Source organism: Anthonomus grandis, chromosome 2, assembly GCF_022605725.1.
Source record: "Anthonomus grandis grandis chromosome 2, icAntGran1.3, whole genome shotgun sequence".
Taxonomy (NCBI): domain Eukaryota; kingdom Metazoa; phylum Arthropoda; class Insecta; order Coleoptera; family Curculionidae; genus Anthonomus; species Anthonomus grandis.
Window position 1 is genome coordinate 48,485,775 of NC_065547.1, and position 13,356 is coordinate 48,499,130.

At 32.5% G+C, this 13,356-nt stretch overlaps 1 protein-coding gene and 1 long non-coding RNA gene across 2 annotated transcripts in view; both read left to right on the forward strand.

The window, feature by feature from the left end:
- The first annotated feature begins 1,178 nt into the window (after positions 1 to 1,178).
- Positions 1,179 to 2,223, forward strand: LOC126747594 (uncharacterized). Its single transcript, XR_007664290.1, has 2 exons — positions 1,179 to 1,326; positions 2,132 to 2,223. It is a non-coding gene; the product is annotated as an uncharacterized LOC126747594 (long non-coding RNA).
- Positions 2,224 to 7,123: 4,900 nt separating this feature from the next.
- Positions 7,124 to 13,356, forward strand: part of LOC126747472 (scavenger receptor class B member 1-like) — a 129,057-nt gene continuing 122,824 nt past the window's right edge. The window contains exon 1 of the mRNA XM_050456147.1: positions 7,124 to 7,476. Within this exon, the coding sequence (XP_050312104.1) occupies positions 7,383 to 7,476 (94 nt within the window). The 5' untranslated portion in view covers positions 7,124 to 7,382. The remainder of the gene's footprint in view (positions 7,477 to 13,356) is intronic.

Sequence of the window (13,356 nt, forward strand, 5' to 3'; positions counted from 1 at the left end):
GAATAAGTGTGGCACAACTGGTCTAAAGTATCCACTCCTCCTTTTGTAGAATTATAAAATTGAATAATTTCTGGTAACTTGGTCGTAAATGGCTCATCACCTTTTTCGTGCATTGTCGAAAGCATAATTACTGCTTTTTTAGCACTCTTGGGTGGACAGTATGATAACTGTGTCAGATGTCCACTGTAGCAAAACATGGCAGAATTTTGATTCCTTTCTTTGAGTTCCAAAAACGAAGATGTATCGCGGTCTCAATAGAAGTAAGCCAATGGTCAAGTTCCTATTTGTTCCTTGGATAGAACTGGTTAGATTATTCCAGTAATACTGAGCTAAAGGAACATCAGTTGGTGTGGAACCTTTTCCTATATAAATTTCAGCATCAAGTGCAAAAGCTGTTTTGGCATCACAGGACAACACAGTTTTGATTCCGTATTTATTGGGCTTTGAAGGGATTATTGCACTGTTTCTCGCACAATGCCTAAATGTGGGTTCCAGGGTTATGATTATTAGCCTTTATTAGGGCACGCAAAGAAAACGCAGCTTTATATCGTTAAACCCAGCTTTAGTATTGAAAGATAAATCAATGTCATAATTGACAACTAATTTAATCTATAACCTCAATTCAAAAAAAATAAATACTAAGACAGTAATGCTCTAATACTTAAATTATAATTATGAAATTTAAAATTATGAGAAAGAAAATAAAGTAAAATTTAGCACTTAATACTTATTCACTTGTACATCTGATAATACCTCGCATATACGTATATACTCAGTTCCCAATTTCAAATCAAATCAGTGATGGTGGTTATATAAACAATTTTGCTAAATTGAATTTAAAATCTGTGATCATTTCTACATATTAATTAAAAAAAAAAAATAATCTATAAATTGCGACGAACCGATAAATCAATACCTGGAGAAACCAAGCCAAAAAGAAAAAGGGACTACCTGAAATTCTGAGTATCTCCGACTGGTAGCAGGGCCCACCTGATCTGAATGGGGCTCCTTTGTTGGCAGCTATACGTTTGGGTCAAAAGAGGCAGCAGCAGATCGACCAGTTAGGATGCTTCCAGAATGTCTAGCAGGTAGTGGAGGGCAATCGGTATTAGGTGTAGCCGATTGGAAGGAATGCAGGTTCCGGAGGTGATGATCCAAGAGACTTGATGTGGTAACACGTGGAGTAGCAAGTGAGGTGGAAGCAGTAACAATAAAAATGCAGCAAAAGCAGAAGCAGAGGATAAGCAGAAGGTACAGGAAGGCCTAAAAATGGGGACCACACATGAGGTTTGACATGGCTGTCAATTTTATGGCATTTTTGTGTGGGTAAGTAAGTTAAATTTTATAAAATTGCTCTCTGAAAAGTTGGATGCATTGATGTTCTTTTGAGTTAAACCGAAAAGCATGCAAATAAGAAATTAATTAGATGAAAAAAATAGGAAAATGACTTAGGCATGTAACATGTGCTAACTTACCGAAGATGGAATGTGGCCTTTTCTGGGGTTTATTTAACACAACAAAAACAAGGAGCCCTATAAACTCTTAGGCCTACTTAGAAAATCAGCAATTAAGCTATCCTAGCACATACTAGTAACTACAAAAAAATTAGGCTAAGATAGGGTCTACCTTTTCACATCCGCATTAAGCGAAACTATCTGTCATACTCTAGAACCAGATAAAGAATGAATCTATTAAAAATAGGATTGTCAGTTCCCTCCAAATTTTAAGGAATGCATTTATCTGTCAAGTACCTAGGTGTTGACATGCTGGGTTTAACTACTGGGTACTATCTGGTACCAACATTGGTTTAAGTAATTTGCAACTATGGAGCAATCTATAACTTGAGGCCATGGTTTAGCAACAATAATTTACAAAAAAAAAAAACTGACAGACCAGATTGACATTAACATTCTTATCACTATTGATCCTTATGATTTGAACAAAATAAACAATTAGTTAATAAGTGCTCAGTATTCATTAAAATCTAAAATAGGCCAAATTGACCTGCAAGGTAAAATCAATGCAAAATCAATGGCAGTTCCTAATTCTATTCAATCAACAAAACAATGAAACAATATCCCATATTATTATTTACTTTCCTCATCCAATAATGGTTTTCCTTGCGTTTCAGATCGGGTATGTTAGGAGGGACCATCTTAACGGTATCATATCTGTGTAGTATGTATATTTATGTATGATTTTTAAATAAATTATTTTATGAAACTATGGTTGCGATTTACTTTATCTTGGTAAAAAAAATTAATAAATCAATTAATATATCTGTTGGAGATTAAACCTGTAACAGGATGTACATTTTAAAAGGACATCGCCCTCTAAAACCAACCAATTGTTCATCAATTGTAATATATCCTGAAGGAGTATATAGTTTTTTCATTTTAACGATTGACCTCTCAAATACCTCTCGAAAAACTGCAAGCTTATCAGTTTCTTTTCTTTCAGCTCTGGACTGCTTATCATCAAAGCGACGACAGTTTATCAAAAACCTGAAACGTGGCTCGGGCATGGTAGCACGGAATATTGGAATTCCTGTGTCTTTATCAAATAGTTCCTTGGTCAAAACTCCTGCCATTTTCATAACACCGGCATAATAAATTAGCCCGAAAAGTTCTTGGAGTTCAATGCTGTTTGTATCCTTAGTCCAAGAGGGTCTCTTACCTACTGGCGTAATAACAAGTGCATCAGTATCTTGGTCATCGTTCTTATTTGAATATTTCAATCGTTGAACTTGGATCTTGTTATTAGTATATTGGGTAATTTTGAGATGTTCTTGAGTGAAACATAATTTTCAAGCTTCAGTTCCTAATGTTATATGTTTTGCTTCGTTTTTGTTTCGAAGTAAATGCAAAACCAGATTTCGTTTTGGTGTACGATGAATTGCGCCTTTCTTACCTGACCACATAAACCCATTTTTATCCCTTAATTTGGTAGGCACTGGTAAAATTTCCACCATATCTCTGTTGATCGCCTGTATTTCTGCCAATGGTATATTGTCATCTTCCGAATCTGTATCAAATGGAAAGGTATCCTGAGTCTGTTCTGGTGCAATAAAAGAGTTAAGATTGATTTGATTGCCGCGTATTTCATCCTCTTCTGGCTCCTCTCTAAAATCAGGTATAACGACATCTTCCTCCTCGCTGTTATCCGAAAAACTGTCTACAGAATGCGATGAACTTCTCCGATATCTTCAGGCTTTGTTAGGTCGAACAACTTTTTCTGCCCAGCCATTATTCGTGCAGCCTAACAAAGAAAATCAATAATAACTTAAAAAAAAAACTAAAATATTTTCAAAGTATTATAGACATATTTTAGAAATATTTTTCAAAAAAAAGATACTTACTCATATAATAATAATTACCAAAATCTACTGAGAAGCGAAATAATCACAGAGTATATTTAACCTAAACTGCTACACTGGGGTACGCGCTAACCCCAAATATCACAAATCTCGAAAAGAAAAAACCGTGTGCCAGTGTCAATTGTCGCACGCGAACTGACTTGCCGCGTCTTGAAACTAATAAGACGTCGGCGTTCGTTCCCCCGCCCACTTCCATTTAACTTGAGATATGATTAATGATGGGGTACAAATGTACCCCAAGTAGCAAGGGTTAATACAGAAAACGACTTTAACAGAAGTAAAGACTGTCTCATTAATCGCCTGGAATAACATTTCTTCAAACATTTCAAATAATTCCCAAAAATACTAGAAACGACCCTATGCTAAGGAGATTAAAAAATGAGTACAAAGCTAGGAATATATAAAAAATGTCTGAAAAAATTGCAGCAAAAAAATCAAGAAAATCACTCGAAAAATCTGAATCGATTAAAAATTATTTAAAATATTTGCAACAAATCAACCATGAATTGCAAATGACACGAAAAATGTTTTCATCTTATTCCAGGCGTTGCTGCAATGCCCTGAAATAAAATGGAAAATATTGGATGGATGAAGAAAATTACCTCAAATATCAGGAATTTGTAAAAGGAATCTCAGAATATATGAATTTTTTTAAATTCCTGCCATAGAAGCCCTAAGCTTGATGTAAAAAAAATTAAATAAATTAAAAGTAATTAGGGTCGTATTTACTCAAGTTGACTCATCCTCAAAATCAAGAGTTATCAGTTCTATCATAAAGCTCTGCATTCATTTATATGTTTTTTCAACCTCTAGTCAAATAAAATATTCGTCAAGGCTCTAGAAAAATGAAGAATTCACATTTTACAGATGGTACAGTCGCCGGAAACATACAGGACCCAAAATAACTGTAGCTCATGGAAATATGGACCTATCATAGGATTTTGAGAATTTTATATACAAAGCATATAGTTCTGAGCAGAATGGAGGACATTCAACATCAGTTATTTTATAAAAACCAATGGGAGCGATGGGATACTGTAATTAATCTTATGTAATAGCAATGATGATAGTCAACCTCTGATGTGGAGAAAGCACAATTATCTCCAATATCCTCCGCATTTGTTGTTCCAATTTATGATTAATAGAGGTCATATAATAAATAATTATAAGAAGGCAAGACCCGAAATTAAAATTGCATTTAAATAATAGCAACTTGTCTACTAAAGGCACGTAAAATAAAATTATATACAATTTGCCATTAATTTTAAACTTCCTGGAGCAACTAAAAATAATTTTTTTAAAGATAGTATTTGAGCCAGACATCGTTTAGCACTCTTTTTATTTTTGATTTTTTCTCGTGATTTACCTTAATTGAAAATTGGCCATACTAATATCGATGATTAATTATAATTGTATACGTTTGTTATTCATGATATATTTGCTAATTAGAAATATCTGCACGCAGCTTTTAGGTAAAATTTTCGTGTCTAAAAAATATAATAGGTTACTAATTATTGATACTTATATTTAATTTTTCACTTACTTCACAGATCATACCTTGTAAAATATAATCTTGGGAGTAAATTATATTATTAATTTTGATTACTTAATTACTAACATTTTTATTTTAAACGATTAAAAGTTACAATGAGGCGTGCAATATTTGAAATAAGCCGATTAGGTTTATGCTATACTCTGATATTGTTTTATCAGAAAATAAATAAAATATTATGAAACAACCAGAAGGACTAACAAAAATATATATAGAGAGAATGGTTATTTTTCTTAAGACTTAATGTACATAGCAAAATAAAAGTAAAAAACTCAAAGTCAGGGTCTCAGAAAGTCACACGTGTTTCGCTCCTATTGGTGAACTACAACTCATTGTAATGTGATCTCTGTACGTGTATGTCTATGCCTGATGATGCTCCGATAGGAGCGAAACACGTGTAGTTTAAAAAAAAAATATATATATATATATATATATTTTTTGTGTGGTTTATTAGAGAAAGAATGGATGATATGTTTCTATAATTATACAGAAGCCTTATTTTTCCAGATTTAATAAGGTCTTAACTTGTAAAGCTTTAATTGGTCAAAAAAAATACTAGTGAAAAAAAGTACTTTCTTGATAAATATGTTAAACCTTTAGGACACAAAATTTTGCGACTGCCACCATATCATTGCCAGTTTAATGCAATTGAAATGGTATGGTCGGAATGTAAACGAAAATATGATCAATATATTTCCAATTTTAAGGGGTCACCTTCAGAAGTTCTGACTACATGGGAAAGGGTAATAAACGAAATTTCTATTAGATCATTGGCAAAAATATGTTTGTCATACAGGAAAGGTAATTGAAAAGGCTTGGGAGGCAATACAAGTGTGTGATGCCTATGACATTCTGCCACTTGTGATTACGACTGACGAAGACAATATCTCTGATTTCAGTTCTGACTCTGACAATACTGACGAGATTGATTAAGCTTTTTTTTGTTCTAGCAAATTTTATTTTAGGATCGTCGTTTAAGTATTCAATCATATCGTTGCAATTTCATTAACTTGGGTAATGCAATATGGCGTGTTTTTTTGAGTTTGTATGTTTTATTTTTTCGAATGGTATTTTCATTTTAATGTGTTAACATATTCCTTCAAGCAGCATTTTTTTTCATGAACAAGTAGATTAAATTGTCAGTATTTAAATTTTTTTCCAGTGAGTTAAAATAATTTTATACCATTATTCACAATTTTTGTAAGCTCGGTTTTGTTACGTCTACTGCTCGTGCCGAATTCTACTTTTCAAATATATTGTAGATTTGGTTTTTGCGGTCTTTTGCTTGGAAATATATGAGCAGCGTAATCCTGATCTGATTTCTTTATATTTGCGATCGTTGTTGCGCTCAATTTTGTTGCATCTGCGGCTCGCTGTATCACATTTTCAATTTGAAGTGCAATTCCGTTTCGGACTTGTTGTTTATGTCCCATTATTCATGATTAATTATAATAATATTGGTTAATGGTTAAGTTTGTTAATAATACAATAAATTCTACAAGATTTTTTAAAATTTTTTGGGAATGAAAGTTTATACACGAATATAAAAATATAATAATATGCTGCTAAAATAAATCATTTATTAATTTCTGAACGTATAAAAATACATAGCAGACTATTAATTTCTGAAGGCGATGGTAAAGTTTCTAACCTAATATTGATTGGCAAAAATATCTACGCCATACGTTTTTTCTCACCTGGATGACGTAACCAAAGTTTACTGAATTTTTGAATTTTGAAAATTTCTGAAAATTTTGAAAATATTTTATAAAAAAAATAAACAAATTCAAAAAAAAATTAATCATTACACGACTATGGTCAGTTTACACGAGCCCCGAGGTCGCACTAACCTAATTCATATTTGGAATAATTGCTCTCGTTATCTTAAAACATAAATAACCATTTCTTCTAGTAATTTTGATTAGAGGCGTAATGATTACCAACAGATATAGGATGAGACTTGATCAGATCCTCATCAGCTACTATATGCCTATAATAATGAGTTTTTATTATTTAATTATAGTTATACACTAAGTAATTTGGATTTCATTTATTTTTATTATATAATAAGTTGTTATGCCAATAATTCGTTTAAAATTCGACCCAGTAGATTCACTCTATATAATTATGAATTGATAATAAACAAATATTGTATATCTCTACAGTTTCTCATTATTAGTTAGTTTAAAATAAATGTGATTGATACGGCTGTACGTAACTTTTCGGACCATATCACTTAATTTATTAAGTTGATAAAAAGGAATATTTAAGCTGAATATAAATATTAATCAATTTTATCAAAGTTGTTTATTCTTTTTAAAAGATTACTAAAAAAAACTTCTTGAGCTCTGATTAGTGTTCCAGTAAGAAATCATGAAACGTTTATCGTGCAATTCGAGAAAAGAACGTTAACGAAACCGTGCAAATTCGTGAACGGACAATTTTTTAAAGAAAATGAAGTTTGGTATTCTTAATAAGTTGGTTATCATCGTTAGTGGAATAGCAGATATGGCCATTAAGTCAATTGAAGCGGTGCATAGCTATCAAAGTAAGTTTTTACTTAAATTAATTAAATTTTTTGAGTTTGAGTCACGTATTTTATCCTCAAAAATAACATTCGCTAGCTTAATAAATTATACTTAAAGTAGTGAGTATAGGCTTTTTTAAAGTGAAATAAGAATTTTTGATGCACGATACACTTTTAAATAATAAAGCTATTTGGTACATCTGTTTCTGAAATTTAAGATATTATTAGAAGAAAACTTGAAATAAGTTAATTCGTTTATTTAAAAAAATAATTTAGATATGAGAAAAAGGTCCGTGCTGATATAAATTAACTGAAAAAAGAGCATTTTACCATTTTGATTGGTAAAAAAATTAAGCATTTAAAAGAATCGTTAATAAAATCAAAAAAGCAATTTTAGGCTTAATTAAATAAAATTAGTTGATTTATCTTGATTTTTAAGAAAAGCGTACAATTATAATCCACATTTTTTAATTAGTTTCTTCTTCTTGTGGTACCGTGACCGTTCAACGATCGTTAGCCCTCGTGTTTCCTATCATATTAACAACTATGGTCTTATTGTCAGCTTGTTAAAAAAATTAGATTGTAAATTTTCCGTACCATTGCCTTAAATTCTTTGTCCACGATGTTCTCTTTTTTCCTGAACTAGGCTTGCCTTCCTCTACAATAGCATGCAAATCTTTTATATTTCCCTGGGTGTTTTATGCTATAACCAGTATATTATTCTAATATGGAACGTTTGATAGTTTTAATCACAAACTTAATAAATATACCTGGACTGTCGATTCATTGAAAAATAAATAACCACTACTAGTCCTTTCGATGTTGGTCACTCTGACAAATTTCAGTGGTGCCAATTGTAGGGAAATAAAATAATTATTTGACATTTGACATTTAATCATTAATAAAAATAATACATCTCAAACCAAATATACAGGGTCCTGCAACAGTGCGTCGGTCTTCCATAAAGCCTAAAAAAATTAAAGTTAAAATTTTCTAACCTCTTAAAAAATTTTTGGGACCTGATTATTATTATTATATTCATTATCATGATTTTCCTGGAAAACTAATGTATCTACTATTGATGATTTTCCATTGGCCTCCTAGTATATATATTCAAAAGCCTCCCTCGAAGTAAGACGCTCCTTGCTAGTGTGATGTATACTTTATAGTCGTTTATGTACAAGAGCCTTAATCGATATGTCAATACAGATTGACAAGTAGCATATGTCATTTGTCATGTATATAACGCCATTTACATAATATAAAGCAGTTGTCATTCCGCCTTCAAAGCAGTCGCATAATTCACCTCCGCCTCAACCCTCAACCTCCAAAAACACGTTACATGGCGCAGTCGGAAAACACAAAATATTGAAGAAATCCTGCTAGATTTTGAACTTTTTCTGCCACAATCGTCAAGACCATGGATTTCCGCGGGGTGCCGCCCATGAAGTTTTCGGGAAACGTCGCGGAAAACTGGAGTTTTTGGAAACAGCGGTTCCTCACCTACCTGAAGGCCACAGAAATTACGAAAAAAGAGCAGGTAACACAATGCGCCCAACTTTTAACCTTAATTGGAGAGGAAGGGATTTGAATTTTTATCACATTTTCATTTACTGAAGCTGAAAAAGATAAGCTAGACCCTTTAATTGAGAAATTTGATCAGTATTTTTATCCTAAGAAGAATCTTACCTACGTTAGACATAAATTGTTTACCTGCAAACAAAAAGACTCACAGACTATTGAAAATTTTTCAACAGAGCTAAAAAATCTGGCAAATTCTTGTGAGTTTGGGGCCCTTCAAAATGAGCTTGTAAAAACACTGTTTATTTGTGGCATAAAATCACACTCGCAGAGAGAGAGACTCCTGGAGGAAGCTAACCTGAAGACGCTGGAAGAAGTGGTGCAGTATTGCGTCAATGCTCAGAAGTGTAAGGAGCATGGCCGGGAGATTACCATTGGACATGGGACCTACTCGGGGACGCCTGAAGTCTCGCCTATGATAAACTTGGTCAAGAAGTACCCGCAGAACAAATGTGGAAAGTGTGGCAACCGCCACAGCTATGGAAGGTGTCCAGCATTCGGGAAGCATTGTGGAGCATGTGGAGGGGCAAACCATTTTACAGCGTTGTGCAATAAAGCTGAGGCAAGAGGACGAGGACAAACTGGAGGCAACTATAAATCAAATAAGGTTAATCGGGTTTCAAATAGGAATAGTAGTACCCATAGAAGCTATAATAAGTATAGCGAGAAATGTAATAATTTTAAAAATAAAAATAAAAAAATTTCTGAAATAAAAAATGTCACTTCTGATGATCAGAATGAGATAAATCGTAGCGCTGATGAAAATTTTAATGGATTTTGAGAAAAAAGTCGTTTTTGGTTCAGAGGTTTTCCGGTGTTTTCTCCCACTGTATGAAATATAAAACAAAAATTTTGGTTTCTAATTATAGTCGTTATAATTTCGAACAACTTTTGTATAAGCCATTTTTTTGTAAAACCAACAGTTTTTTTGTAAAAAATTAAAGTTTGAAAATTTTATTAACAGGCTCTTATGAAAATTATTATTTTTTATTTTTTCCTGGCTTTCCTATGGAAAACAGAGGATTTTGTTATAAGACTTTTTTCATTGTCTATTTACGCTTAATATATGGTAATGTTATTTTTTTGATTTGGCCGACTTTCAGAAATTTTCAAAATTTCCACTCAGTTTTGGCCAAAAACCAAAAAACCGCCAATAACTTCATTATGATACATTTTTTGAAAAAAATCATAAAACACTTTTAATTTCGTGCTTAGAAAAAGCATCGATTACAACTGAAAAAATAATGAAAATTTTAACGGATTTTGAGAAAAAAGTCGTTTTTGGGTCAGAGGTTTTCCGGTGTTTTCTCCCACTGTATGAAATATAAAACAAAAATTTTGATTTCTAATTATAGCCGTTATAATTTCGAACAACTTTTGTATAAGCAATTTTTTTATAAAACCAACAGTTTTTTTGTAAAAAAATTCATAGGGACTGTCAGTGCAATCGAAGGCCAGGTCAACGAGATACATGGGGGCTCACACCGGTGAACATCAGTGGACAGCTTTTCGAGTTTACACTCGACAGTGGGGCGATGGCCAACATCATGCCTGTAGAAATTCTGCATAAGATAGGATTTGAATTTGAGAATTTAGAAAAAACGAAGGCAATACTAACTTCTTATACTGATAATAGTTTGCCAATAATTGGAAGCTGTAATTTAAATTGTTCTGTTAAAAATAAAAAGGTACTGATTGTAGTACCCCCCCGTAAAGTTCCTTTTGCACTAGAAAATAAATTAAAGCTTACTTTAAAGAACCTAGAGCAAAACAAGATTATAAAAAAAAGTAATGTGAGTTCGGAGTGGTTAAATCCGATTGTCATAGTTAAAAAAAAAGATGATACTTTGCGTATTTGTTTAGACCCTAAAGCTATAAATGCTTAACTAAAACAACATTTTTTTTGGCATATTCAACGGTAGAGGAATTAACATCGAAGCTGAGCAATTGTAAATGTTTCTCAACACTGGATGCTACTCAGGGATTTTCAATGATACAACTGGACAAAGAATCTTCGCAGATCTGTACTTTCAGTGTGGGAAATTTAGGCAAATATCGATATTTGAGAATGCCTTTTGGATTATCTTGTGCTCCTCAGGTTTTCCAGAAGAAGATGACAGCAATTTTCAGATATTTCAGGTTGTGGAGTCTATTATGACGACATCTTGGTTTATAGTGACACATATGAATCTCATTTAAAAATCTTAAAAAAAGTGTTTAAAAGGGCCAAAGAAAAGTGTAAATTTTGTATGAATGAGGTGACATATTTAGGACACAAAATTTCCATCCAGGGTGTCACTCCAGATGAATCGAAGGTTTAAGCCATAAAAAATATGCCAAGGCCTCAGGATGTCCAGGGTGTGCAGCGTTTTCTGAGCATGGTTACATATCTGGGTCGTTTTATTGAAAACCTTTCAAAAAAAACAACTATGTTGAGAGAGCTGTTAAAAAAAAATGTGCAATTTGTGTGGGAAAAAGGTCACCAGCATTTCAAAATCTTAAAGACATTAATGTCTTAAATTTTTTGAGCCTAGAAAGCTGGTAGTCATATCAGTGGATGCTTCGAAAGATGGTATGGGTGCCACCTATTGCAGGATGGAGTGGCCTATGCTCATGCATCCTGAGCTTTGACGGAGACACAAAGGAATTACTCACAAATTGAGAAGGAATGTTTGGCTGTATGGTTTGGTTGTGAAAAGTTTTTTCAATATGTTTACGGGTTAGACAATTTTACTGTTGAAACGGATCATTCTCCATTAATACATATTTTTAAAAACCAATAAGTTCATGTCCACCGAGATTGCATAGAATGGTTTTACAGTTAAGAAAATTTAAGTTTACTTTAATTTATAAACCTGGTAAAAAATTAGTTATTGCAGATACTTTAAGTCGAGCGTATGAGAACAAATATTTTAATGAAAATCAAGAACTAGAAGTAAAAGCTCAAATATGTATCGTGAAACATTTTCTGGATGCAACAGATGAAAAAATAGCAGAGCTTGCTAAATACACAAACTCTGATCCAGATTTACAGCAGCTAAAAACCTATATTCTAGAGTGTTGGCCTAATAAAATAAGGGAAGTACAAGAGAACCTAAAAGTTTTTTATAAAATAAGATCGGAATTATCATACATAAATAATTTAATATACAAGGCGCATAAACTAATAGTACCTTTGGCTTGCAGACTAGATATTTTAAATAAATTACATTCAAATTCACACATGGGGGTCAACAGATGTATTCAAAGGGCAAATTTATCTTTTTATTGGCCTTTTATGAATAGGCAGATACAGGACGTAATGTTGTCTTGCGCATGTCAAATTTATAGTAAAAACAATCAGTCAGAACCATTGAGTCCCCATGATATTCCGAAAATACCTTGGCAAAAAGTTGCATGTGACATTTTTCATTTGGATGGTCAGGCATATTTGCTTACTGTAGATTATTATTTCAAATTTGTTGAGCTGGTGAATCTAAGTGGGGATCTAACAAGTAAAAATGTAATTTTGCAATTAAAATCAATTTTTTCAAGACATGGTATTCCTGTGGTTATATGCACAGATGGAGGACCTGAATTTAACAGCAATGAATTTAAAGATTTTTCACAAAAATGGCAAATAAGTAGAAAGAACAATAAGCACTGTCAAAAACATGTTAAAAAAATGTAAACGTGAAAATAGAGATCCCTACTTAGCTCTTTTAGATTTACACAACACGCCAATACATAATAGGGTATCGCCAGCACATATTTTAATGGGTAGGTCTCTCAGGGATTTGCTGCCTAAACTTTACAGTGTGAAACCTAATCTTGATATTAAAAAGTATAATGAGTATCTGGATCATAATAAAATACAACAAAAAAAGAATTTTGACAAGAAAGGGGTGAAAACTTTGTCAGATTTGGCAGTAAATGACGAAATTTTGTATAAAAGAGAGTTATCTCAAGTTTGAAAAAGGGGTACTATTATTGACATATTAGGATTTAGACCCTATAAGATATGTACAGAGGATGGCTCAACTTTAGTCAGAAATAAAAAATTTTTAAAAAAATTTAGAAACCCGACAAAACTGAAGGGCAACGTTGAACTATCCTCTGATAATTTTGTGTTTACAGAAAGTGACGTATCTTTGTGTGGAAGTCAAGAATATATGTATTTAGGTTTAAGTAAGGAAAATTTACATGTTGAGAGGGAAGAGATAGATCAGATGAGAGATGACAGAATGAGTATAGAGGATTTAAATTCAAGTACGAGTAGTTTCGAGTCAACTGAGTCAGTGGTGGATAATACATGTTATCAACCAACTGAGAATATTACGG